The 25,741-nt window shown below is 38.0% G+C and overlaps 1 protein-coding gene across 1 annotated transcript in view; it reads left to right on the forward strand.

Moving 5' to 3' along the window:
• KCNH8 (potassium voltage-gated channel subfamily H member 8) overlaps positions 1 to 25,741 on the forward strand; it is a 368,898-nt gene that overhangs the window by 288,025 nt on the left and 55,132 nt on the right. Inside the window, exons 8-11 of the mRNA XM_032408779.1 lie at positions 5,266 to 5,463; positions 16,650 to 16,849; positions 17,702 to 17,951; positions 24,124 to 24,338. Of these exons, the coding sequence (XP_032264670.1) occupies positions 5,266 to 5,463; positions 16,650 to 16,849; positions 17,702 to 17,951; positions 24,124 to 24,338 (863 nt within the window). The remainder of the gene's footprint in view (positions 1 to 5,265; positions 5,464 to 16,649; positions 16,850 to 17,701; positions 17,952 to 24,123; positions 24,339 to 25,741) is intronic.

Here is a 25,741-nt window from a genome sequence, read left to right on the forward strand (position 1 = left end):
TTGAGCAAGTTATTTAATCTCTCTGAGCCTTAGCTTTCTCATCTTTAAAATGGGGATAATAATTTCTAAATTGTTATAATGACTAATGAAATAATGGACCAAAATATGGATGATAATCGTACCTATTCCGTAGAGTTAGTGCCTGTAAATAAGATGGAAGATGTATTGCCCTAGTAGAGTGTCTGGAGCACAGAAAGTTCTCAGTAAAATGTAAACCATGTGCCAACTTAGTAACAAGAAAACCCTACCATGGGCTCTGTTCTTGCCTCTAGCTAAATCCTGATACAACATGGTTCATTCATACCGAATTAAGTAAAGTACCATTTTGAATTATAGGTGTGATAATGTATGTGCTAGTCCCTTCTCTCTTTTCCCTATCCATACAAACACGTCTTAACACACATATAAATCTGATTTAATAAGCTTATATTTTACTGGGTAGTTTTTCGTATTACTAGGGTATTTTATATGATAAAGAAATTCACCATAGGATTTCCTTAAATAACATGCTCCTATTTCTTTCATTAAACCTAAAGTACCTGTTAATTTACCAAATGCTAACCTAAACTGAACTTTTCAAGAATCCGTATGTTGTATGTAGCAGTCACACCTATACAAACCACGCACACATGCATCATAAAAGGAAGTAAATTAATGCAGGAAACCTGAAGAGTAAAACAATTAGAAACTCCCATCTAGAGTTAAAAGTATGTAATTAAGCAAAATATTGGGCCTATGGTAAGCATGCAATGAAAAATATATCGATTGAATTATACTAAATTACCGGCTCTTCTAGGTGTGATCATTAAGAGTCATTCTATCTTTGATCTTTATTCCGCAAATCTACTTTTATTTATCTAGTCAATTTCACTAATGACAGGGTTATTTTATGATATCTTTTGTTTTTATCAGAGGGCAATGTATTCAGTATATTTAGATTCTACTTTATGTTGTGTATTTTTTTTTTCCTTCAAATGTTCTTTAGAAAAAAAAAAATTGAGCAGAAGCAGACAGATTGTTCTAGGACATCCCTTCCTTTAGAGACGAGTTTCTCCAGCATAAAAAAAGAATGGCTTCCAAATTGGTTAAACTGTTTCTTCTGTACAGTACAATGACATGTTGTCTTGTTACAGTGAACATGTGCTCTCATTTTGGACAAGCTGTTCTGTGAAAAAGTTTTATTTAGCCCACAGAGCCAATCCCTGGATTTGTGGGTGTTACCTCCTTTCCATGTTACCAAGTTTTGTCATCATCATTATTGCTTTCACTCTGTCAGCTGTAACACAGTTTAGTAGCAACCTTTCTTAAAAAACAAGATGTTTCTGAAAATAGACAGAACAGTTGGCTAGACAGAAAAGAGATATCAACAAAAGTAGGTTTGTTGTTCCTCTGTGTTTTGCTCCCTGAATCACTTCTGAGATAGCTTCACACATTGTAAATGAACATGAACTGGATGAGGATATAATCTAATATAATCTGTATGTCTCAATACAAACCTTTATCCTACTTCATTACAGAAATCAATTTATATGGACACCGATTTGTTTCAGAGAATTCTTAAGTGTTTTACTTTTGTTCAAATTAAGGAATTTAACCAAAAATATTGACTGGGTTGGTTTGTTTGCTTTTTTTTTTTTTTTTTTTTTTTTGGTGAGAAAACTGGCTTCTGTAAGTAAATGAATACCTTAATTCAAGATCAATAGATGGATCCAGTTGTTTCTTCATGGTCTGATTGTATAGCTGATTCAGCCATGAGGAAGCAGTAGCTTTATTGTTTCTGATTTTTTCTTCCTCTGTGCATCAGTTAAAACAAAAATTGGGTCATGCAGTATTTACTCATTGGGCGAAATGACATTTTTCAGCTTCCCAGTAATTAGCAGAAATGACCAATATGGAACAAAGGGACAAGCCCCTCTAATCACTTCCTTGTCCAGTAGAAGTAACATGACATCCCTTTCAGAGCACAAGTTGGAAGACACATGAGAAATAGCCAACCCACTAGTCATTCAGCATCCTATGGTTCTCATATTTGACAATGTTTGGATCAAATGCTTACAAGGGCACTATTCTGAGAAATCAGCATCCCAAATATGATGATAAATTCAGATGTTATCTCTGCTTCCTGATTTTACCTTTGTGTCTGGACTGTCTTCCTACAGTGTACATAAATATACCAGTAATATTTTTTAAATGCACATTTGATTTGTTTTTGTGATATCTCTTCAATTAATCTTGGATAAGTTGTCTTTATTTCTAAATCTTTTTCTATACAAGATTAAACTAAGTTTTATCAAATCGCCCTTTATCACTTCCTCCTCCCCCTCACTTAAACTTCTAAAATAGAGCTTTTTAATCTGATATGTATGAAAGGGCTTCAGGAAGCCATGAGCCAACTGAAAATGAATACACAGTGGTACAAGTGTCTTCACATGTACTTTGTTCTGACAAAAGGATCATGTCTTTTTGCAGATTCACAAATGGGTGCATAACTTCCCCAATTTTAAGAACTACTGCCATCTGGATTTTCTCCCTCTTGTTGCTATTAGGTAGGAAATGCTAATCCCTACCTTAAGTTCTACTGAATACATGGGATCACCACCTTCCTTTTCCATTACAGTTCACTGGTGGTCCCTTATTTTCTCTTACCTTTCTGGATTTTGTACTTTCTTGTTCCAATGTAAGTAAGAGAAGCAAGAGAGACAAAAGAGATATGATGCACTAACCCTCTGTCAGTGACAGTGGTTGGCATTTTCATGTGTGGCACCTCATTTAACTCACAGCAGCCCTACGAGTTAGACAGTATCCTTGTTTTTACAGATGAGAAAAGTGAAGCTCAGAGAAGTTAGTCCTTCCTACAGCCTATACATGGAAGAATCCATATTTAGATCTGTGTTGAATCTGTCAGGGAGGAAATTTTTTCCTTCTTCCCTTTTGGGTTCTTTGGCTGGCCTAATAATTACATTGACATAAGACAAGCAAACAGAAGAAAAACAATTTAATTTAGTATATATAGGAGGCTCACATAGACTTGAGAGGGTCAAAGACAGGCAATTGAGGCTTATATGCCATCCTGAGCTAAGGCAAAGGGGGCTTCAAAGAGAAGGAAGACAATTCATTGGAGGATGAGAAGATCACATGTTTGGTAAACAAATGTTTGCTGTTCTGATGTAAAAAGTTACCCTGGTAATAGCTCTCTTCTTGGTACAGGCCCCATAACTAAATTCTTTTAGGTAGTTGAGGGGGAAGTAAAAGGCTCTTCTTGAGTCTGTTAAGCCTTGATTGCCTTCAACTCAAGTAATTCACATGCCAAAGTGGCACATTCTGAGGCATCCTGCCCTGAACCCCATCACTAAAGTTTATTCCTTCACAAAGCCTTTCCCGACAGAGTAGATGGTCATAGCTTACTAACAGCATCACCTTTTATAACGTCTAACTTGCATTTTATTATTATTCTCTATCATCAAAACATACATTTGTTATTCTAGTACAGATTTACAAATGCACATATGCTGTTTCATTGCATCAGTCTTATCATATTGTCTCATACTGTGACAGAGTGCAAGAATCATTTATATATTCATTAATTCATTCACTTTTTAAAATAACATTTATTAAACCTTACTCTTGTCAGTGCTTTGCTAAGTTCTGGAATAGGGATTCTAAGTTCTAACTTCACATTAGATTCTACTGAGGGACTTTTAAAAAATGCCAGTACCTGGTCTTGGCAACAGAAATTTGATGCAGTTGGTGGAGGTGGCCCTTGGGCAGTGTATTTGTACAAAGCATTCCCAGCCGTGGCTGGCATTGAGAACCACCGTTCTAGAGTAGTGGCTTTTCAAAGCATGGTCCCCTCCACCTGCAGCATCAGCATCACGTGGGAGCCTATTACAAGGACAGATTCTCAGCCCCCAGCCAGCCTCCTGAACTGTACCGGAAATTCCAGGGATAGGACTTGACTATCTCTGTTTAACAAGCCCTTTAGATGTTTCTGAGGCAAGATAAAGGTTGAGAAATACTTCCCTAGACACACAGGGTGAATAAGGCACAATACTTGCCACTAAGCAATTCTCCTTGGTCTCAAGGAGTTCCCAGTTGTTTAAAATATGCATTTTAATTACCTAGCACAGTTCCATGATCTATAACTTTAGTTGATAATGACAGCATTATTACTACTTAAAAAGTGTACTGACTTTCATCTCTTCTGGGGCAGCCATTAAATGAAGTGTTTATAAGAAAGTAGTAGTCAGTGGATAATATCTCTTAACAAAAGTCTTATGAACTTTATGGGTTCAGCTGTGTGACTTTCACAGCTGAAAGTCTATGATGTCACAGTGTTTTGTTAACATACACACATACAGTGAGAGAGACAGAATTTGGAATACAAAACTTTAGAGGATAAGTATTTCCAAGAAAGGATTTTAAAGTGGTTTTTGTGTTGTGTTTCCATTCTATTATTGTCAATATCACACTTGCTATTTCCCATCTTTATTAATGTAGCTTTTTTTACAGCTTTATGACAGCATAATTGACATACAATAAACTGCATATATTTAAAGCATTTAATTTGATCAGTTGGGACACATATATACACCAGGACTATAAAACAGCTGCAAGGGGCATCGAGTTCTATTACAGGTACCTCTTAGTTGTGCAGATTTTCCCCTCCAGCCCCAAATGGCAGAATGGGGTTGCAGAGAAGGCCTCCTGAGGATGGTAGCATGAGCTAAGATTTGTAAGCCAACTAGATGTCAGCGCAAGTGAATAAAATGGGGCAAGGTTGTGCAGGATGGAAATTAAGCGCTTCTCATCTGTGTGAAGTCTAGATTCTTGTGGTTGTTGCTATTTATCATCATGTAGGGTTGAAAAATACCTACTAGACCCCTTTGTCTCTTAAAATTCCAATTGAGAAAGGAGCTTAACCATGAAGGAAATACACAACACTGTTGCTGACACTAGCAATGCTGGTTTCTATCTCTGCAGGTAATCTGCATTAGTGTAACCTGTTTAGCTTTGACCACCCATCTGCTCTTGAATGCCCACCTCTCTGCTGTGTGTCTTAAACAGAACAGCTTGCATAAAAGTGGTATTTTTGCTTTTGTAGCAGTGGAATCTCATTCCTTGCCTTCAACTTCCTTTTAGCTTTTCTCTCTTCTTTCTTCTGAGCAAATTAGTATGTCCCTAAATGTTCAATTCTCATTACCGCCAGGTGCTCATACTGGGACTTTACTCTTTGGGTTTAAGTTCTCATTCTTTCTTCCATTGCAGGCTGGCTCCATGAGTTGGGAAAGAGACTAGAATCTCCATACTACGGCAACAATACCTTAGGGGGCCCGTCCATCCGAAGTGCTTATATTGCCGCTCTGTACTTCACCCTCAGCAGCCTCACCAGCGTTGGGTTTGGGAATGTCTCTGCTAATACAGATGCAGAAAAGATCTTCTCCATCTGCACCATGCTGATTGGTGGTAAGGGAAATTCTTCTTTCACACCAAGAGAAAATGCCATACCATTGCTGTTCTGTTTACTCGGTCCTAAAACACAATAGCGATACATTATTTAAATTGGAAGAGTCTAAAAGCACTCGTTAGAAAATCAGTGACAAGCACTTTAATATACATATAGATTAGCAGTGAAAGTCTATGATGTCAAAGAATTCCATTTTCTGGACAGATGAAGAAGTAACCATTTACTTGATGGCTGATTTTGAAAGGACAGGAACATTGTTTTCTCCGCGTACTGTTTACCCCTAGTGTTTATGAATTACATGAGTCTGAATTGCAGGTATATGTTTGAAACTCCATTCTATAGTCTCAAACAGGTCAGTGTTATCAAATTTTATTAATACTAATATAGTACATTAAGGATGTTTGCTATATCACTTAGTTAAAAATAACAACAAAAGCAAAGAAAAACACCCAATACAATAATAAATATTTAACATTTTAAAATTGTTTTTATGTTCCATTCTCTCTGCTAAATGCTTCAGTACAATACCCTGAGTAATCCTAAAGGCAAATCTATGGGTTGGGCACTATTACTATCCCATTTAACAAATAGACAAACTAATATACTATTGTCTCCAAGCTCCAAACCCACCTTCTGGGCTGTGCTTTGTAATGCTGGAGTTTGGACTCTACAAACCTCGTTTTTCTTTGCCAGCTGACTTCCGTTACTTCCGCCCATAGGGGCGCCAGAGGGAGACTGGAAAGCAGGAAGTGGGGAGAGACCGCCTGCTTCTGACGTGTATGATGCACCTTCAGTGGCAGACTGCCTCAGTCAGCATCAAGTGGTCCCAGCGTTGAGCATCTTCAGGAGCTCCCAGAACCAGCCTCACTGGATCTTCTTGGAGATCCCTGCGTTAGTTGGGAGAGCCTCAGCAGCCAAAGTCACAGCCCCGGTTTCTAACGGCTCCTCACAGCTCCTCTTTTGGGCTTCTGTGTTCTGATAAGCGCACTTCTTCCCCTTGTCCATCCATCTCAAAGGACAGAAGCTCCTTCTCGTGGTTATTATATCCACATGACCTCTATACTCTCTTTTTGCTCATTTAGCTCTCTAGCCCCAGGAAAACCAATTCTCTGTAGGGAATTTCCTCTGTTGAAACCTTTAGTTCAATTTCCCTTTTCTGAACCTCCTAACTTATACAGGATTGACACCATTCTTATCCACACTTTTCAGATGATAAATCTAAAGCTTGGCGAAATACAGTAACTTTCCCAATGTCATACCATCAGTAAGTAAAAGAGGCAAGGTTTGAACCTAGATAAATGCTTACTTCCATCTACAAATTCATAATCGGAAACTTACTGAATTACAAGACGGCTCTGGTGGAGTCGTAGGAGATGTGGATATTTACCTGGATCAAGTAAACATTCTTCTTAGACCAGAGTTCTTCAACTAGGGTTCTATCAGTGCTTTTTACCCCATATGCTTCTCTCCAAAAGCCTGTTTTATCGTATTCTTTCAATGGCCTTAATCCCAGCTATCAGAGTTTCGAACCTTATAATGGGGATGGTTCCTACCAGCTTCCTTGCGTGGGAGATATAAACTGAGTATGCGGGGCTTTAAGCAATGACTCCTCCAGCCTCTGGCGAAATCAAAGGAGTATCAGGCCAACCCTTCCCTTAAGGAACTTAGGATCCAGTTTGGAAGAGATGGGCTGAACGACATGGAAAGAGTTTTAATTAGAGCAGGCGGTAAACGCTACGTGCCGCATCAGTTAGGAAGTTCAGAGGCAGTGACAGAGCAAGGGCCAGGGATGGGGGGAATTTCTTGGAAAGGCAGTGCTTGTGGCAGAGTTGCTGAAATGGCGTGCTGGGACTGCAGCAATTGTCGCAGGCTCTTGGCTGGTATATAGCAGCAACAGCCCAGGGAGCCGAGAACAGCAACTCTCATTTTCTGAAGAGCTACAGTGTGCCAGACAGCATGGTGGCTGTTTTATACCCACTATTATGACTTCTCTAATTGCCAGTCTCCTTGATTGCCTATCTTTCAGCTTAGCAAAATGACAAGCATTTTGCCAATATACACAGTTTATACTTATTTAATATTTGCCTGTGTTTCTTCTCTTCCTGGTGGAAATTCGAGGAAATGTTCAAAGGCTCAAGGCTTAACCTACTGATTTGACATTTCAAGAATCTGCTAGATAATTGAGCTTTTATTCTCTATTGATCCACATACTATATTGTGAATGGTCCTGCATCAGAAATGGGTAAGGCATAAATTATCCCCTGCTATTCACTGTAAGTAGAAAGCAATGCTGGTCACTGGGCCAAAAGACAGGGGAAATAATCAGATAATGTTACTTTGTCACTTGTTTATTGTTCGTTGATCAAGTTATCTCGGTGCGAAACCAGTGTTCATTTGTCAGGAGCATTAAAGCATTTAGGTGACTTGAATAGAACTGAGGAAACCATCATTTTTGAATGGCAAATGGCATCTAAGCAACTTGAATTTATTAGTTAAAGCTTCTCAAATTTGTGTTTGTGGGAAATAACTCTGTATTACTGTGACAATTACCCTAGGCTAGAAGAAATGATACCTGCATCTTAATATTTCCTAATTAACTAACTAGCATAACTTTGAGAGCTAATCAGAAGCGCTCACAATATGGAACATTTTGTTCACTTAATTCTCATAACACTATGAGATAGAAGTTATTAACAACTTAATTTAGATATAAGGCAGTGGAGGTTTGGTAAGTTCAAATGCCAGGATTCACTGAGACCTAGCAAACTTCTTACAAAATATCCATTTTATTGTATACCATAAATTAATTTTATTCCCTTAATTTCTACAAATATATACAAATAATTTATTTTTTTTTAATTCAGGTGTATATTACTATGGAATCAAGTCTGAGGTATCTTATTAGGAATCTCCACCCAAAGCTAATGAAATTACTAATGACAGGGATGCAATATTTACTACAAAAGCAAGCAGTAGCAATATTAAATGTTTCAGGTAACTGCCAAAACCCCAGATAATTATCTCGGGCAGAAGCACTCACTGGCTGAGTGAGGAGGTGGGAAAAAGGGGAAGATTTCATGTGAACATCTGTAATGACAATGTGTGCAAACCATTGATTTATGGGAAGAATATTTAAAACTATCAAAGAGATTCAGCAAAAATAATGAGAAAAAAACCCATACCTGGACAAATCTATGTGAACTTTGAGAATACCCAACATGAAAAATAACCTTAAAAGTTTCAAACAACTATGACAATTAAGCGAATATTGCAAAGCTGACGGATACACGTTCAATATGCAAAAATTAATAGTATTTCTATATGCTAGTAACAAACAGCTAGAAAATGAAATATAAGAAGTAATTATAAAAATTTCACATATCAAATGTGCAATTCTACTATACAGAAAACTACAAAACATTAGTGAGAAAATTTACAAATGGTTTAAAATAATGGAAGGATATACAATGGTGATGGTTTTAAGACTCAATATTGTAAATATATCAGATTTACCCAAATTAACCTAAAGATTCAATTCAATGCCAATGAAAATTCTAGTAGATATCTGTTTATGTGTGTTGGTGGGTATGTGTGTGTGTTTGAAAAATGACAAGCCGTTTCTAAGGATTAGTGCAAATGCAGAGCTAAAACTAGTCAAAGCAATTGTAACAAAAAACAAAATTAGCACTAAGATTTGCATTACAGATATCAAGATGCATTGTAACATTGCAGCAATTAAGAAAGCACATGTTGGGGCACCTGAGTGACTCAGTCGGTTAAGCGTCCGCCTCTTGATTTTGGTTGAAGTCATGATCTCAGGGTCCTGGGCTTGAGCCCCGTGTTTGGCTCCATGCTCAGCAGGGAGTCTGCATGAGATTCTCTCTCTTCCTCTGCCCATCCCCAGAGCTCTTTCTCTTTCTCTCTAAAATAATAAATAAATAAATCTTAAAAAAAAAAAAGGAAAAAGAAAGCACGTGTTAGCTCAGGAACAGACAAATAAACCAGTGGAATAGAAGAGTGTAGAAATAGGCCCATGCACATATGGCCACTTTATTTATGACATAGGTGACGTGCGGTATGAAGGGAGAATAATGATTCTTTCAATAAATGTTGCTGGGTCAAATGTATATCTGCATGTTGAAAAACAATCTTGGCTCCTCCTAAAACTGTACATTAAAATTAATTCCAGCTGGAGCCCTAACCAAAAAGAAAAAATGGGTAAGTTGAACTACAGAATTTGTATTTATCAAAAGACATTATTTAAGAGTGTAAAGAGAGCCATAGGATAGGAGCAAGTATTTGCAAACATTTCTCTGACAAAAGGCTCTTATCAATTATATATACTGTCTACAAATCAATAAGAACAGACAATCCAAAAATGCATAAAAACTTTAAAAATTACTTGACAGATTTCCATGCCAAATAAATAAACGATACAAATATAAAAAGGTACTCAACATCATTCATCAAGGACATGTAAATTAAGATCAAAATTATATAGCATTTATATTCACCGGAATGCTATTCTTAAAAACAATGACAACCCAAAAGTCTGAGAGGATATGGAACATCTTGACTTCTCCTATACTGTTGATGGGAGTGCCAAGTGGTACAATAATTTTGTCGGTATCTACCAAAGCTGAACATACTTGTACTCTGCCACTCAACACGTCCAATACTTATATATATTTATCAAAAGACAAATAAATGCCTGTGGGAGCATTATTGTAAGAATCTCAAACTGGAAATGCCCGTTAATGGGAGAATAAATAAGTAAATTGTGAAATCATTATTCAATAGAGTACTATACAGTCATGAGAATGAATGAACTATTACATCATGCAACCACGTGGATGAATTTTACAAACAATGCTAAGCAGAGAAGCCAGACACCAAAAAGTACATATTGTATGACTTTGTTTAGAGAAAGTTTAAAAGTAGGCAAAGCTTATGGATTGCAATATAATTCACAACTGCGGTTACCTTTGGTAATGGGGCTGGTTAGTGTCTGTGAAGGGGACACAAGGGAGGCCTGGGGTAATATCCTGTTTATTCATCGGGAGGGTGATTCACTTTAAGAAATCTCAATGAGCTGTACATTTAGTATTTCTGTAATTTTCTTGATGTGTCATTGATATTAATTTCGCTTTGTCAAATTATAATAGATGAGCTAAAAAAGAATAACTACGAAGTGTGGGATGAGAAGGTAGATAAACAGTGAGCTGAATTCTCATCTTTTATGTCAGGTTGTTTTTAGGTCTTGTCTTAACATGATGAGTCAAGCAATAGAAGTAAAATTATGTTGTCTAAAATATTGGTGATAATCACAAGAACACCTAAAATAAACAATTGTAAAAGATTGCCTTTGGGGCATGGGATAGGGATGGAGGGATGGGTTTGGGGCTGAACTATTCATAATACATTTTCTAAGCTAATTGCTTGTGATTACAAAACTTTTTAAAGAAAGTATCAAATGACCAGAGGTTCACTTCAGTTCCAAAAATATTTATGGCACACTTAAATTATGCCAGGCACTGTGCTAGATGCTGGGGAAACAAAAATGACTAAGACATGATACTTTCCTTCGAGGAGTTCACAGTTTAGTAATGAAAATAGAAACTTGGGCAGATGATGTTCTTTCTTTTTCCATTTTAATTTTTCCCATTATAATGCACATTTAGAAAAGACTGAAAAATCCACACAAAAATTAGAATTACATAAAATCCCATTACCAAAATATAGTTTTTTCAGCCTTATATATATATAACTCTCTCTCTCTCTCTCTCTCTATATATATATATAACCCTCTTTTCGACAATATTTATATTAACTCTGCATATCATTTTTGCTACGAAACAAAATATATTAGAACTTTTCCCCATTTCTTTAAAAGCTCTTCTATCATATTTAGTAACAGCTGCCTCATTGTCACCTAACAAGTCAGCCCCAATTGATGGGTCCGTCGGGTCAGGCTCGAAGGTTAGACAAAACTTCCTAGAGAAGGTGACTCATCCCTGAGGACATGTTCCGTTTAAATCAGGCATTGTTGTCCTGAAAAAGGTAAAGTGAAATTAGTAACAGTTAAGGCTTTCCTTGGGTCCTCTCATCCTATATATATTCTCCTGACATAATTTTATTGGACCCATATGGGCTATGGTGTTCACAAATTCAGGCTTTTTAAAGATGTCTACACTGCCATTTGAATTCGTCATTTAGGAAATTGTTCTCACTCTCTTTTCTCTGCCATCTGCTATCCACAACCCAGTGTACTCTAACAGGCGTGGAAAATTCCAGGTCAGTGAGTAGGTGGGAGAGAGGAGGAGGGCAGCTAAGATTACCCAAAACCTGAGCTCTGGTCTCCTTTTATATCAGGGGTACACAATCTGAAGGCCCTGCAAAGTGGTTGGCAGAAGAACTCAGCAAGGATGTTATACCTCAGGAGAACAGTGTTGCCCACAATGCAGAGAGAGAAGTGGGGAGGGAAGAGACGGGAAGGGAAGAGGAATGGGAAGGGAAAGGAGAAGGCAAAGAGGAAGAAAAAGGAGACAACGAAAAAGAAAGCCAGGCAGCGCTCTAAGAATGCATTTTCATTGAAGGTCTGTTGACTTTCTTCCGAGACCCTAATTGTGGGGCCTCCTCCCAAGAGCTGATGTTAAGACGAGATTTTACAAAATGCATTTTATACAAAATTCCTGCACAAAGCAAAAGAGCCTCCCACACACTCAGCAGCAGCCCTAGCATGCTACTTTAAGAATTATATACATCAGATTTGCTAGGAGTAATAAGAAAAGTGAATGATGACTTCCAAACTGACCTGGATATTGCAGTTCTTAAGTCAAACTGCCAAAGCAGATGAGATGATTTGGCCTGACAGTTATATTCACTCTTTGCCAGTGGGAAAAATGATAACCAGTGACAGAGAGGCAAAATAATTTTGGAAACTGAAAAATTATGGGAGTTGGGGGTTTTATTTTTTAACCACTTAAATGAGAAGTATTTGCCTCTGCTGAAATGAGACAGTGAAATTATGGTGACTCAGAAATAGATGAGGACTTTCCACAACACTTAGAATGCTACAATTAATCCAGTAATTCATTTTATTGATAATGTACAATTAGGATGCTAAATGATCTGAACATATTACTTCTCTTACTTTAAGTGCTTTACACGCATTATAATTAAGTAAAGCAAAGTTAAAATCATACACATAATTAAGGAAGGCAGTGTTAAAATAAATGAAATAAAATTGTTCTCAGTACTCAGTTTAATCTCCACGAAAGACTATTACATACTTTTACAGATGGTAGGGCTTCCAAACACTGAGCCCATACGTATATTAACTGAGCCTGAAATTGGGGCTTAATTTCTTTGACTTGGAGCAGAATTGTTTCCTTTCTTTGCTGAGTGTTTACTTTAAATAGAGGTCTCTTCTTCCAAACAAAGTACTTGACATCAGAACTACCATGCTTTAACAAACATACAGAAGAATGGACCTCTATTTAGAATTTACCAAGAGCCATTCAACAGTAAGTTATTAGGCAATATACAGTTTTCTTCTAATAGTTTTCACCTGTTGGAAGACATTTCATTTTGGAAAATTTAAGGAGAATATATACTTACGTTGGTATGGAGCAGGCGCTTATTAAATATTTCTTGAATTTCTTTCATTGAGAAGTTATTTCCTCTAACAAACACTCTTAAATATTTAAGAGGTTGCTGGAAAACCTTAACTGAGTCCTTTTCCCCCATATTTTACATCACTGAGTGTGTTAAAAATTCGTGATTATGCTTTCCACTCTCATGGGAAAAACTAACATAAATTGAGCACCCACTGTTTTTCACACAAAATATTAGGCACTTTTAAATATATATATATTAACTCCTTAGATCTCAAAAAAGCCCTATGAGTAAATACTATGCATATTTATACATTAGGGAACTGCATCCATGGGAATTATGCATCTTCACAAGTTCACAGTTAGGAAGTGCCAAAGTCAGGTTTCAGATCCTGATGTGTCTCATTCTGAAGCCCATATTCTCTCTGTATACAGGAGTAATATAGACCCTAAGTTTAACCTTATTCTAGTAACTTTTCCAAAATGTTGGGGGCTTCCTTATTATTACCAACTATCTTTATAGGCGTGGTGACCATATCTTCCGTAAAGAAATGATGATATATAACCTGAAAGAATTTTAATTCCAGTGTTAGATTAGATTGAAATTAGCATGCCAGTGGTCATTAATTTCTGGCAAATGTAGAGGAAAGAAAGAATTTTATTTGGGGCTATCGTGAAATAGGATGGAGATTCAGGAAGATAGATGCAGTAATATGTCGACACATTTGCACAAATGTATCCATTTTGATGCTAAGAAACTTTTTTTTTTTTACCTTTTTATTTTATTTTTTTTTTTAATTTTTTATTGTTATGTTAATCCCCATACATTACACAATTAGTTTTAGATATAGTGTTCCATGATTCATTGTTTGTGCATAACACCCAGTGCTCCATGCAGAACGTGCCCTCCTCAATACCCATCACCAGGCTAACCCATCCTCCCAACCCCTTCCCCTCTAGAACCCTCAGTTTGTTTTTCAGAGTCCATCGTCTCTCATGGTTCTTCTCCCCCTCCGATTTCCCCCCCTTCATTCTTCCCCTCCTGCTACATTCTTCTTCTTTTTTTCTTTCTTAACATATATTGCATTATTTGTTTCAGAGGTACAGATCTGAGATTCAACAGTCTTGCACAATTCACAGCGCTTACCAGAACACATACCCTCCCCAGTGTCCATCACCCAGTCACCCCATCCCTCCCACCCCACCCCCCACTCCTGATGCTAAGAAACTTTAACAGAACTCCTTGGACATTGAGATTTTGGTACAGGGACACTTTGATAGATCCTAATAGACAAACTACTAAATTTTTAGTCTTTGTTTTTTTTTAACCAAAAGCTGTTGAAACAGATGATTTCACCAAACCCCTGAGCTTACGTCATTGTCAGTCCTGTCCAGGATGGGGATCAGGGCTGAAATCTGAGTATCACTGAGAGTTGATCTGCCCATAAATATAACTACACCTGGCTCTCAACTCTCGCAATGCCACAGCCCCAAGTGGGTTCAAGGCCTTCTTGGACTATCTGCTGGTGTTTGCGGAGGCCATTCCATTCTGTTTGGCTAATGACTATTTAGTGCAAATTCCTGTCCTGCCTTTTCTGACTTTTAAGTTTCTTGACCACTCCTTATAGTGGGCAACTCCTAGAAATCACTTTTTTTCCAGTAGAAGACCCATCTCCAATCCCCATCAACTCTTGAATTCTTGTGAACAAAGTCTTCTTATTATAATCTGGTGGTGGTCTGAGAAGGGGGGAGGCTTAGCGAGAAAGTGGGGATTGAATACTACCTGACTGAGAAATCTCATCGAAACAGGAATCGCATATATATGAACCATCTAGCTCCTCTCAGAATGGCAAAGAAGATTCTAAGCAGAATACCTGTTTTTCTCTATGAATGCATTTGTTTCTTTAATGGTCTCAGATTTTCTGATATTTCCCTTAAAATTTACGTAACCGCAGAGCTAGAGCGAGGTTGGTGATTGGAACCATATTAATCTCAGCTTCAGATTGCTCAGAAAATCCTCAATTACATTTCTAGCAACTTTCTCCGTACCTTTATTAATAAAAATGTGTTATATTTAATATCCAAAAACTAATTTTAAGTGATGGCTTAGGGGAAAAGACTAATAAAGGTTAACTGGTTATAATAGACTTATATTTTTAGGATTTTATTCATTTATTTTTGAGAGAGACTGTGTGCATGCACTCGCAAGTGGGACGGGAGGTAGAAGGAGGGAGGGAAAGGGACAAGCAGACTCCATGCTGAGGGCAGAGCCCATTAGGGCTCTCCTGACCCTGAAGTCATGACCTGAGCTGAAATCAAGAGTTGGACACTTAACTGACTGAGCCACCCAGGCACCCCTATAATAGACTTATTTTTAAAATGTATTTGTTATTATGATAACCATTGAACTATAACTTTATAGTTTATTTTATGAAATTATATTAAAATATTTTCTCATGCTATTAAACTATACCTAACTATTAAAATAATATAGATGCAAAAAGTACAAAAGTTTGTCATAGTCAGAATAGCAGCTAACAAATTAAGTGTAAGTCAGAGGGGCCTATTTTGCCTATTACTGAATATTTTTAAAAGATATTTTTACTCTGATCAAGCCATTTGGATTCAAATGACTGCATCAACTACTGGGTATTTACCCCAAAGATACAAATGTAGGGATCGAAGGGGTACGTGCACCCCGATGTTCATAGCAGCAATGTCCACAATAGCCAAACTGTGGAAAGAGCCAAGATGTCCATCAACAGATGAATGGATAAAGAAGAAATGGAATATTATGCAGCCATCAAAAGGAATGAGATCTTGCCATTTGCAACGACGTGGATGGAACTGGAGGGTGTTATGCTGAGCGAAATAAGTCAATCAGAGAAAGACATGTATCATATGACCTCACTGATATGAGGAATTCTTAATCTCAGGAAACAAACTGAGGGTTGCTGGAGTGGTGGGGGGTGGGAGGGATGGGGTGGCTGTGTGATAGACATTGGGGAGGGTATGTGCTGTGGTGAGCACTGTGAATTGTGTAAGACTGTTGAATCACAGATCTGTACCTCTGAAACAAATAATACATTATATGTTAAAAAAAGAAAAAAAAAGAAGAAGATAGCAGGAGGGGAAGGATGAAGGGGGGGAAATCGGAGGGGGAGACGAACCATGAGAGACGATGGACTCTGAAAAACAAACTGAGGGTTCTAGAGGGGAGGGGGGTGGGGGGATGGGTTAGCCTGGTGATGGGTATTAAGGAGGGCACGTTCTGCATGGAGCACTGGGTGTTATGCACAAACAATGAATCATGGAACACTACATCAAAAACTAATGATGTAATGTATGGTGATTAACATAACATAATAAAAAAAATAAAATAAAACAAAACAAAACAAAAAAAAAACAAATGACTGCATCAAGATCACTCTGTGACAAAGTAGCTGTACCAACATGGCCACAGAAGCATACTCTGCTGAATTCAGGATATATAAACCATAAATTTAGACTTAAGGGGTGAGCCCCCCCACCAACTTTCTCTCCCATGTATGCTGTGTTGTCTTCTCTAGCTTTGATGCATGCCTTGGTGTTCGGAAACGTGACAGCGATCATACAGAGGATGTATTCCAGATGGTCCCTCTATCACACTAGAACTAAGGATCTGAAGGACTTCATACGGGTCCATCACCTGCCCCAGCAGCTCAAGCAGAGGATGCTCGAATATTTCCAAACAACCTGGTCAGTCAACAATGGAATAGATTCAAATGAGGTAATGTTCATTTCTCATGTTGAAGTTTTCAGGCAGAAAGCACATATTCTTAGGAAAAGCAAGGTGCTCTAATGCAGGTCTCAGAAGCAAAGTACACACCCACCAACTTCTTTATCTCTATTTTTTAATCCCTCATGAAATTCGATCCATCTTCTTTCACCTGCTTTAGCTTATGTTTTCATGATGCCATTTGGATGGACCAATGTTTTACGTTAGTTTGCTACTTTGGTCGATTGGGCGGACTAATTTTCATTCTCATTGACCCTCTTTAGAGGAACCAATCAATTCTTGGAACCATTGAATTGTGTAATGTTGGATTATTAGATTAACCAAATTAATGTGTGCCTTTAAAACGAACAAAGTAAGAAAGCAAACATCTTCCAGCACATGTGTTATCTGTAGACTTCCAGGAAGACCCCAGACCACCACTCTAAGAAAAGTATCCTATAAATAAAGCAACCGTGCTACAACCCCCCAATCACACTGTAATCCACACTTCTAAGTGACTATTTGGTTTCTCTTCTCTTGACATGATCATGATGCCAGAGGAAACATCAGGGGGTCCAAATTCCATATCTTCGGTCCTGAGTGAGAGTCTTTATGAGAAGCAAGTCACAAGAAGCCATACATTTTCATTCTAGAGTCTTTTATTAATTTATCCTATTTCTCCAGACTTATTATCAGCTGATTTTTCAGTAGTCACTGAAAAATCGCCCCACGGTTGTATAGACATGTATTTCCTCTTCTGTACTCTGGTTGGCCAAACAGTGGGAAGAACACCCCTCTTCTCTTGCAGAGTAAATCAATCAGACCAGATTTACCCCAGCTTGATTTCTTCTTTCATCTTGACAGCTTTTGAAAGACTTTCCTGACGAGCTGCGTTCTGACATCACTATGCACTTGAACAAGGAAATCTTGCAGTTGTCCCTCTTTGAGTGTGCCAGCCGGGGCTGCCTCAGGTCTCTGTCTCTGCACATCAAAACCTCTTTCTGTGCTCCGGGGGAGTATCTGCTGCGTCAAGGAGATGCTTTGCAGGCCATCTACTTTGTATGCTCAGGCTCCATGGAAGTTCTTAAAGACAGCATGGTGCTGGCTATTCTTGGTAGGTCTGAGATGAAAAGCTTCATGCAATTTTACCCTAGAGCATAAGTTAAGAAGAAAAAATGGGGGGAAAATACTGCTATTGCGAGTAAGAAAATTCTGGATGAATATGTGGAATCAGGATTATTCTTTAAGTGGATTTAATTTGCCAACTGTTTATTATTAATTGTTATGCCACATAGTGAGTTTACGCTGTGCTGTTACATTCAACATATCATTCATTCTTGTTAAAAATCCAGCAGTATGAATCTTAACCCCATTTTACAAATGAATAAATAGTATCTTAGTTAACTTAATTTGTCCCAAATAACATGATAAGAAAACAAACACAGTTCTTTCTGATTCCTAAAGCCAAATTATTAGTCATGATGCCTGCTGCCTTTTGGTGAAATAGTTGGTCAATTTTAAGAGGGCATTTCCGTATTTTTGTGGAGAACAAATTCAGAGAAGAACATGAAAAGTATTTCATCTGGGCTAGAAATAGTGCAAAAATGATTATGCATTGAGAATAAGCTCTCACTGCAGTCACTAATCCCATATTATCAAGGTGGCCATAAGCTTTTTTTTTTTTAACTTACTCAAAGAAATTCCACAGGATGGTTTGTGAAGATTTTGTACCACAAAGTTGACTCCCATCTATTAAGACATAATTGGTTTTCACTGAAATATAAGGTCAGCTGACAGAAATGACATGTAGAGTTAATGTAGAAAAATTCTGACTCACATTTTTATGTGTACTTCTTTTAAAATCACTATCTCTTGTTTGTTTGTTTATTCAACTAGTATTTACTGAAGGCCTAAGAATGTGTCAAGTTGTGGTCTAAACAATAAATACATTTTGAAAACCAATGTAGTACATCAATGTTTAGGATTTGTGTTAATAAAAAGGGGCAAGTTTTTTTTATTTTTTATTTTTTTAAAGATTTTATTTATTCATTTGAGAGAGAGAGACAGAGACAGAGAGCGCATAAGCAGGGGGAGAGGCAGAGGGAGAGAGAAAAGCAGGCTCCCCTGCTGAGCTGGGAGCCTGACATGGGGCTCCATCCCAGGACCTGGAGATCATGACCTGAGCCGAAGGCAGATGCTTAACCATCTGAGCCACCCAGGCACCCCAGGGCTAATTTATTTTTAATATTATTTAAGAACTAAGATTTATAAACAACTTAACCATTTATAAAATATTTTTTTACATATGGGGTCTTATTTAAGCCTTCCTAACACCAAGAGACAGATGGGAGTGGTATTTCCTCTGTTTTTCCAAAGTTAAAGCTAACCTAGGTCTTTTGACTCTACCTCCAATGCTCTTTCCACCTCTAAGTGATGCCCATCATTCTGTATCTATATAATCATCGTAAGCCTGCTGTCACTGATTTTAGTTCATAAGCTTCAAGGCAGATGATACTTTGGGAAAAGGGAAGAGAACTAAAATTTATTGAATCCCTAATATGAACCAGGTGTTTTACGTCCATTATCCAATTTAAATCATACTACCATGTGAGGTTGGTGTGATGATCCCTGATTAAAGGTGAAGAGGTGGAGGCTAGTGAATAGTGAAATACCTGCAGGCTTCTCATTGCTTCGTATTCACTCAGTTTGCCACTTACCGGGGGGAAAGGTAGGGCTTGTCTTTTATTTTTATTTATTTCTTTTTAAAGATTTTATTCATTTATTTGAGAGAGAAGGAGAGCACAAGCAGGGGGAGTGGGAAAGGGAGAAGCAGGCTCCTGGCTGAGCAGGGAGCCCGATGTGGGGCTCGATCCCAGAACCCCGGGATCATGACCAGAGCTGAAGGCAAACATTTAACCGACTGAGCCACCCAGGAGCCCTGGGCTGTCTTTTAAAGCTTTGGCTCATTTCTTGACTCACCCTCTTATGTTTTTTCTCCTTAAGAGAAAGATTGGATGGGGAGGTGGGGGGTGAGGGGATAGGGCAATTGGGTGATGGGCACTTGATTTAGTGAGCACTGGGTGTTATATGCAACTGATGAATCACTAAATTCTACCCCTGAAACTAATAATACACTATATGTTAACTAAATTGAATCTAAATAAATTTTTTTTTTTAAAAAAGGTACAGAATAGCAACTGACAGAGTTTATTTTCAGCTTGGCCAGGTCATTATCAGTGTCAGAGTGAGGCTCTCTATGTGTGTTTTTAAAAGGAGAATTTAACATTCCTGCTCACTCATCAACTTTGCAAAGTTAACAGCCATCCTATTATTTTGCAATTCCAAATTAAAATTGACAGTTATTTCCAAATTTGCTTCAAAAACTTATCTTTAATCATGAAATACTTTTCCATGGGTTTCCTTAGGACCATGTAAGTTTTATAGCCTGCCTATTGACATAGGCTGCTTTTAAGAGGGCATATAGTTATTTTTCCAAAACTATATGGTTTCATATGCTTGTAAGCAAAAATAATGTAGCATGTTTAAATATATATAATCTGTCTTTTTCCATAATCTTGGTGTATTTTTACAATAGCAGCAATTCTAGGAATGGAATACGAACGTATCGTCCATAACATTAGAACATAATAGCCAAATTCAATGGCTTCTAGGTAATTAACATTGTTTGTAATACATAATTCAACTGGATCTTTTATTTGAAAAAATTCTACTCACAGCTGAAAGACTTAATCCATTGCCTTTTGCTCTTGGCCCCAATTTCCTCCATAAATTATGATTTTCATGATTAACATTTTCACATCTTCGTTTCTACTGTGTCGAACATCAAAAGTGATCTAAATGCAAATTGCCACATGACCATTCTAAATACTCGTATGTGGTATTGGGACTAAACCCAAACAAGGATAAATTATTAATATTTCATCTCTGTGAGTAACATTATTTCAATGGAGATTGGGTATTTTACTTTCCCTATGGTAATATTGTCTTATAGGGCCAATTAAAATCAATACTGACTTTGATAAACTTAAGCACATGGCTTCACATTTGATCTGTAGATATTTAATACATGTTCACTCTGCCAACAAAATGAATTAATATATAATGTTGTAGGGAAGATGTATCGCCAAACAACTGTCAAGCCATAACTTATTCAAGCAACTCAGTTGTCCAATCAATACACGAATGCAGGGCGCCTGGGTGGCTCAGTTGGTTAAGCGACTGCCTTCGGCTCAGGTCATGATCCTGGAGTCCCGGGATCGAGTCCCGCATCGGGCTCCCTGCTCTGCAGGGAGTCTGCTCCTCCCTCTGACCCTCCCCCCTCTCATGTGCTCTCTCTCTCATTCTCTCTCTCTCAAATAAATAAAATCTTTAAAAAAAAAAAAAAAATACACGAATGCATTTCTTAATCTGATGCCTGGGGAAGCAGTTGACATAGAATCAAGGATTTGTTACGGGGATAGAATTTGTTTGCCTTGTACACTTTCATTTCATGTCCTGGTAATTGTGTTTTTCTACCAATTTCTTCATTGTTGTTTAAAAGAAAATGACAAATCACTGATAAATGTGCTCTTCACAGATGGTATTAGTCTGCCTAATTATAATTAAACATGTTATTGCTCTAACCCGGATGGTTTGCAGATGCATCCCATCAGCTTCCCCCTCCCCACCCTCCACCCCCTGTGGAAGAGTAACTGGTTAGCAAATATCAGTAATAGAATTCTGAAAAATGGAGATAGTAAGAGACCACAGAAATCTCTCTCTTCTTTTAGAAATAAGGATACTGAGACCTGGAGTAAATAAGAAACTTAGATCAAAGTCCTAAATCTAGATAGTGAGAAATCCGCCAAGACCATAAAATCGGTGAGGGTAGGGACCATGTTATTATTTACCAGTGCACACATGCCGGGGCTCAACACGAGGTCTGGCTCACATGTCAGTGCTTCATAAATACTCCTTAAATGAATAAATAAACTGGAATTCTTTCTAGAGTGCCAAAGTTGGCAAGATGTTGGTGTTGTTTTTATAGCTGGGGTCACTATGGCTTAAAAAGCCATGCTGTGGTCACCCAAGGTATGGAAGTATGATGACCCTAAAGTCATTCCGAACACCAGTTGCTTAACAGAAAATATACATGCTCTTTGTAGCAAGACACTGAATCATGATAAACTCTCCTGAGATATACAAATTTCAAAATTTCTTATATTCAAAGCATCCTGGCTATATTTACGTCTTGCATCGGTACCCAACTTCGAGTTTTTGTGCACCAATTTAGATTTCTAACAAAATATGTAAGAAACCAAATTGCCAAGTTTAGCTGTATGGGTGACAACAATAAATCCAACTTGAATTCTCTAGTGCCATGTGGTTGTATATTCCCTTAGCATCTAGAAGTGCAGATTTCAGTCCTTTTTTTCTTTGAACAAAAAGGCTCAACTTCAAGGTTTGAATCTAATGTTATTTCAGAGATAATACTCGCATGTATTGAATGAATATTTCAAGTATTCATAGTTAATTTGGCATGTTCCCTTTTTCTATGGAACTCAATAAAACGGAATTTTACCAAAGCCCGTTACAAGTCAGAGACTGTCCTTCCAGAAATGCTGGACACCATAAAAAATAAAAATTTAGAAGTTAAAAAATTAACTGAATGGGGGACAAGGCAATTTGTTCTATACCATTCCGAAGATATTCTTTGCTTGGTGCTTTCTCTGTGGATCAATGGTTGGTTGTTGATTCCTGGTGAGACAGAGCAAAGTGGCCATTAAAAAAATAATAAAATTTCAAGCCCAGGCAGGAGGACAAAGCAAAGAAACTCCTAAGTTGTAGCCATGAATCTAATGCCAGTGTCCTCTGGGAACGTAGGTCATATTACTTCAGCGTTGATCCTAAGTTTGTCTGAGGATGGAATGGATTTTCTTTCATGGTTCTCACACGGATGCCAAGTGAATTAATGGCTGTGTCTAAAATAAATCTGAAGCTGCAATCAGCTCTTTGTTAGCACTTACATTTATGCTCACTTTCCTGCTAGGCTAAACTGATTCAAATCAACTGAAAGATTTTAAAGATTCAAATACATTGTCCAATATGATCTAATCAGCAAACTCAAGGAAGCAAGCCCGTTCCCAGGCAGGGGAATCCAGCCTAGGACTGGTTGGCGGCAGCATTGCAGGCAAAATAGCAGGTGTGCTGGGTGTGGCGCGGGCGCAGGTGACAAAGTGGTGGTGGGTCTCTCTCCCTGCAGTGGCGCAAGCCGAGAACTCAGTTTTTATTTATTCGCTTTCTTTTTTGATGGGAAAATTGGCCTTTTACACTGTCACAGAGTATTAGAAGTATGGTGTGTGTTTTACATTTTCATTTGGTAGATTTCACCATCCATGATGTCCAATACCTCTCTCTGTCCCACCCCGTTCTTTTTTTTTTTTTTTTTTTAAGATTTTATTTGTTTATTTTGACAGAGAGACAGAGAGACAGCGAGAGAGGGAACACAAGCAGGGGGAGTGGGAGAGGGAGAAGCAGGCTTCCCGCCAAGCAGGGAGCCCGATGCGGGGCTCGATCCCAGGCCCCTGGGATCATGACCTGAGTCTAAGGCAGACACTTAACGACTGAGCCACCCAGGCGCCCCAGCCCCATCCCACCCCCTCCTCGCCCTCCTGTCTTGTAGACATGTTCAGAGGTAAATAAAACAACCCGAGTACATTAGCAAGCTGACGATGAAGCCAATTATTGTGTTAGAATCAAAATTATTAACACACATTTTAATGGTCTTCTACAGAGCCTTTTTGTACTCAAAAAAAAAAAAAATTGGAGCCATTATTATTTCTCCTGAACAGTTGAGGCAACTGTGACAAAAATGTCAACTGCTTTGTCTAAAGTCATTTATTGAATGCCATGAGGAGCTTTCTGGAGCCCGTCTATGACCGACAGTCCCTAACTCTGGCTCTGTTAGTCCTTATCCCCCAGACCACCATTCTCCACCAGGAACAGTTGTGCCCACCACGGGACATTTGACAACATCAGAAGATATTTTCGGTTGTCACTACCGGGGGTCAGGAATATGAGATGGCGCTAAACATTCTACTGTGTACAGAAAGTACCCCCTCAACAAAGAAATACCAGGCCCCAAATCTCAACACTGCCAAGATGATGGTGTCTTTTTCTTTTGCAGTGTCATCTCAGAGAAGGGAAGCCTGTAAGTCAAATGAAGTTTCCAGTCCCGGCTTGCTTTTCTTTAAAAGTGACGTGTCTCTTTTTTTCACTGTTTCAAGGGAAAGGGGACTTAATTGGAGCAAACCTATCAATTAAGGACCAAGTGATCAAGACCAATGCAGATGTGAAGGCTTTAACCTACTGTGATCTTCAGTGCATCATCCTCAAAGGACTCTTTGAAGTGCTAGACCTTTACCCAGAATATGCTCACAAATTCATGGAAGACATTCAGCATGACCTCACATACAACCTTCGAGAAGGTCATGAGAGTGATGTAAGTCTCACTTCTAATTAGTGCTGAGACCTAAAACATGGGGCCTGGAGACCATTTATAACAATAAAAGCACATGTCATGACTTCACTTGTAAAAATCTCTGAATGAATAAGGTATGATTATTCAGCCACTAGTTGAACAATTAAATAATTAGCTAGGAGTCAAGCCTGGAGTTTATCAACATTCTAGGAAAGTATTGTTTATAGATGACCTCCCTTAATTCAGTTTCTTTCTTGTTTATTTTCATGTGCTTATAACTAGAATCAGTTTCAGTGACATAGAATATTTAGCTACAGTTGTGTGATTTCTCCACAATTTAAAGATTTCCAGATAGAATATATGGCTCAGAGTTTGCTGTGTTTCTAACTGTTTACTATTCTGCTTGCTTGTTAGGGAGTTTGCTTAAGAATAATCTTTTTTTTAACCAGTACCCAAAACAGTCTATCTTAAAATGACTGAATATGCATAAAGGATTCAAAGCCAAAGATTGTCACGCTGAAAGCATAATGAGCATTTTATGAAATTATATATTTGCTGCATGTTTCAGTTTATACAAACAGCTTTCCTAACAAAATAGGTACGACACTGCATCCTGGGTTTAAGCTGATCGCGAACATAACTTCATTAGATGTGTCAGAGACACAAATGATTTAATAGGAATGATTGTTGAAAGGCAAGCCAGAGCATGAATAGCATTCTGTAACAACAAAAGCCTTGCTCGCTGCCTTGAGTTTGTCTAAGATATTTGCAATACTCGATTTTTTTTTCCCTGAGACTTTAAGGAATTTATTGTTTTGACTAACCCATATTGTGCAGGCATTTTGTTAGTCATTAATATTCCTCACTTTGAAAGGTAGAGAAAGAATACAAATTGTGTATTACTTCATCTTGGTTGAGGATATCAAATGACAGTCAATACGTAAATAACAGTCAATACGTAGATGGTATCCCATTCTGAAGTTCAAGATTAACCAGTTTTGAATGTGTGCTTCTCTCTATTGACGATAGCAAACAGCAAAAGAGGTATCAATATTTATTGGGAATCTATTTGTGCTAAGCACTCTGCCTAGATAAAGCATCTCATTTAGTGCTTAAAATGACTTTGTAAGGTAAGTATCAATTTGTATGGAACAGAAAACAGATTCAGAATGGCTAAGTAACTTGTATGTAGTCACATTGTATACACTATTAGTTATGTTGTCCCTGTTGAAGACACTTTTCATATCTTCTGATTCAACAGATGGACTTATTTTTTTAAGATTTATTTATTTATTTTAGACAGAGAGAGCATGGGAGGTGGGGGGTTACAGGGAGAGGGATTGAGAGCATCTCAAGCAGACTCCCCGCTGAGCACAGAGTGAGGCTCAGTCCCACCACCCTGAGATCATGACTTGAGCTGAGAT

The sequence above is a fragment of the Phoca vitulina genome, unplaced genomic scaffold (assembly GCF_004348235.1).
Source record: "Phoca vitulina isolate PV1807 unplaced genomic scaffold, GSC_HSeal_1.0 scaffold10, whole genome shotgun sequence".
NCBI lineage: Eukaryota > Metazoa > Chordata > Mammalia > Carnivora > Phocidae > Phoca > Phoca vitulina.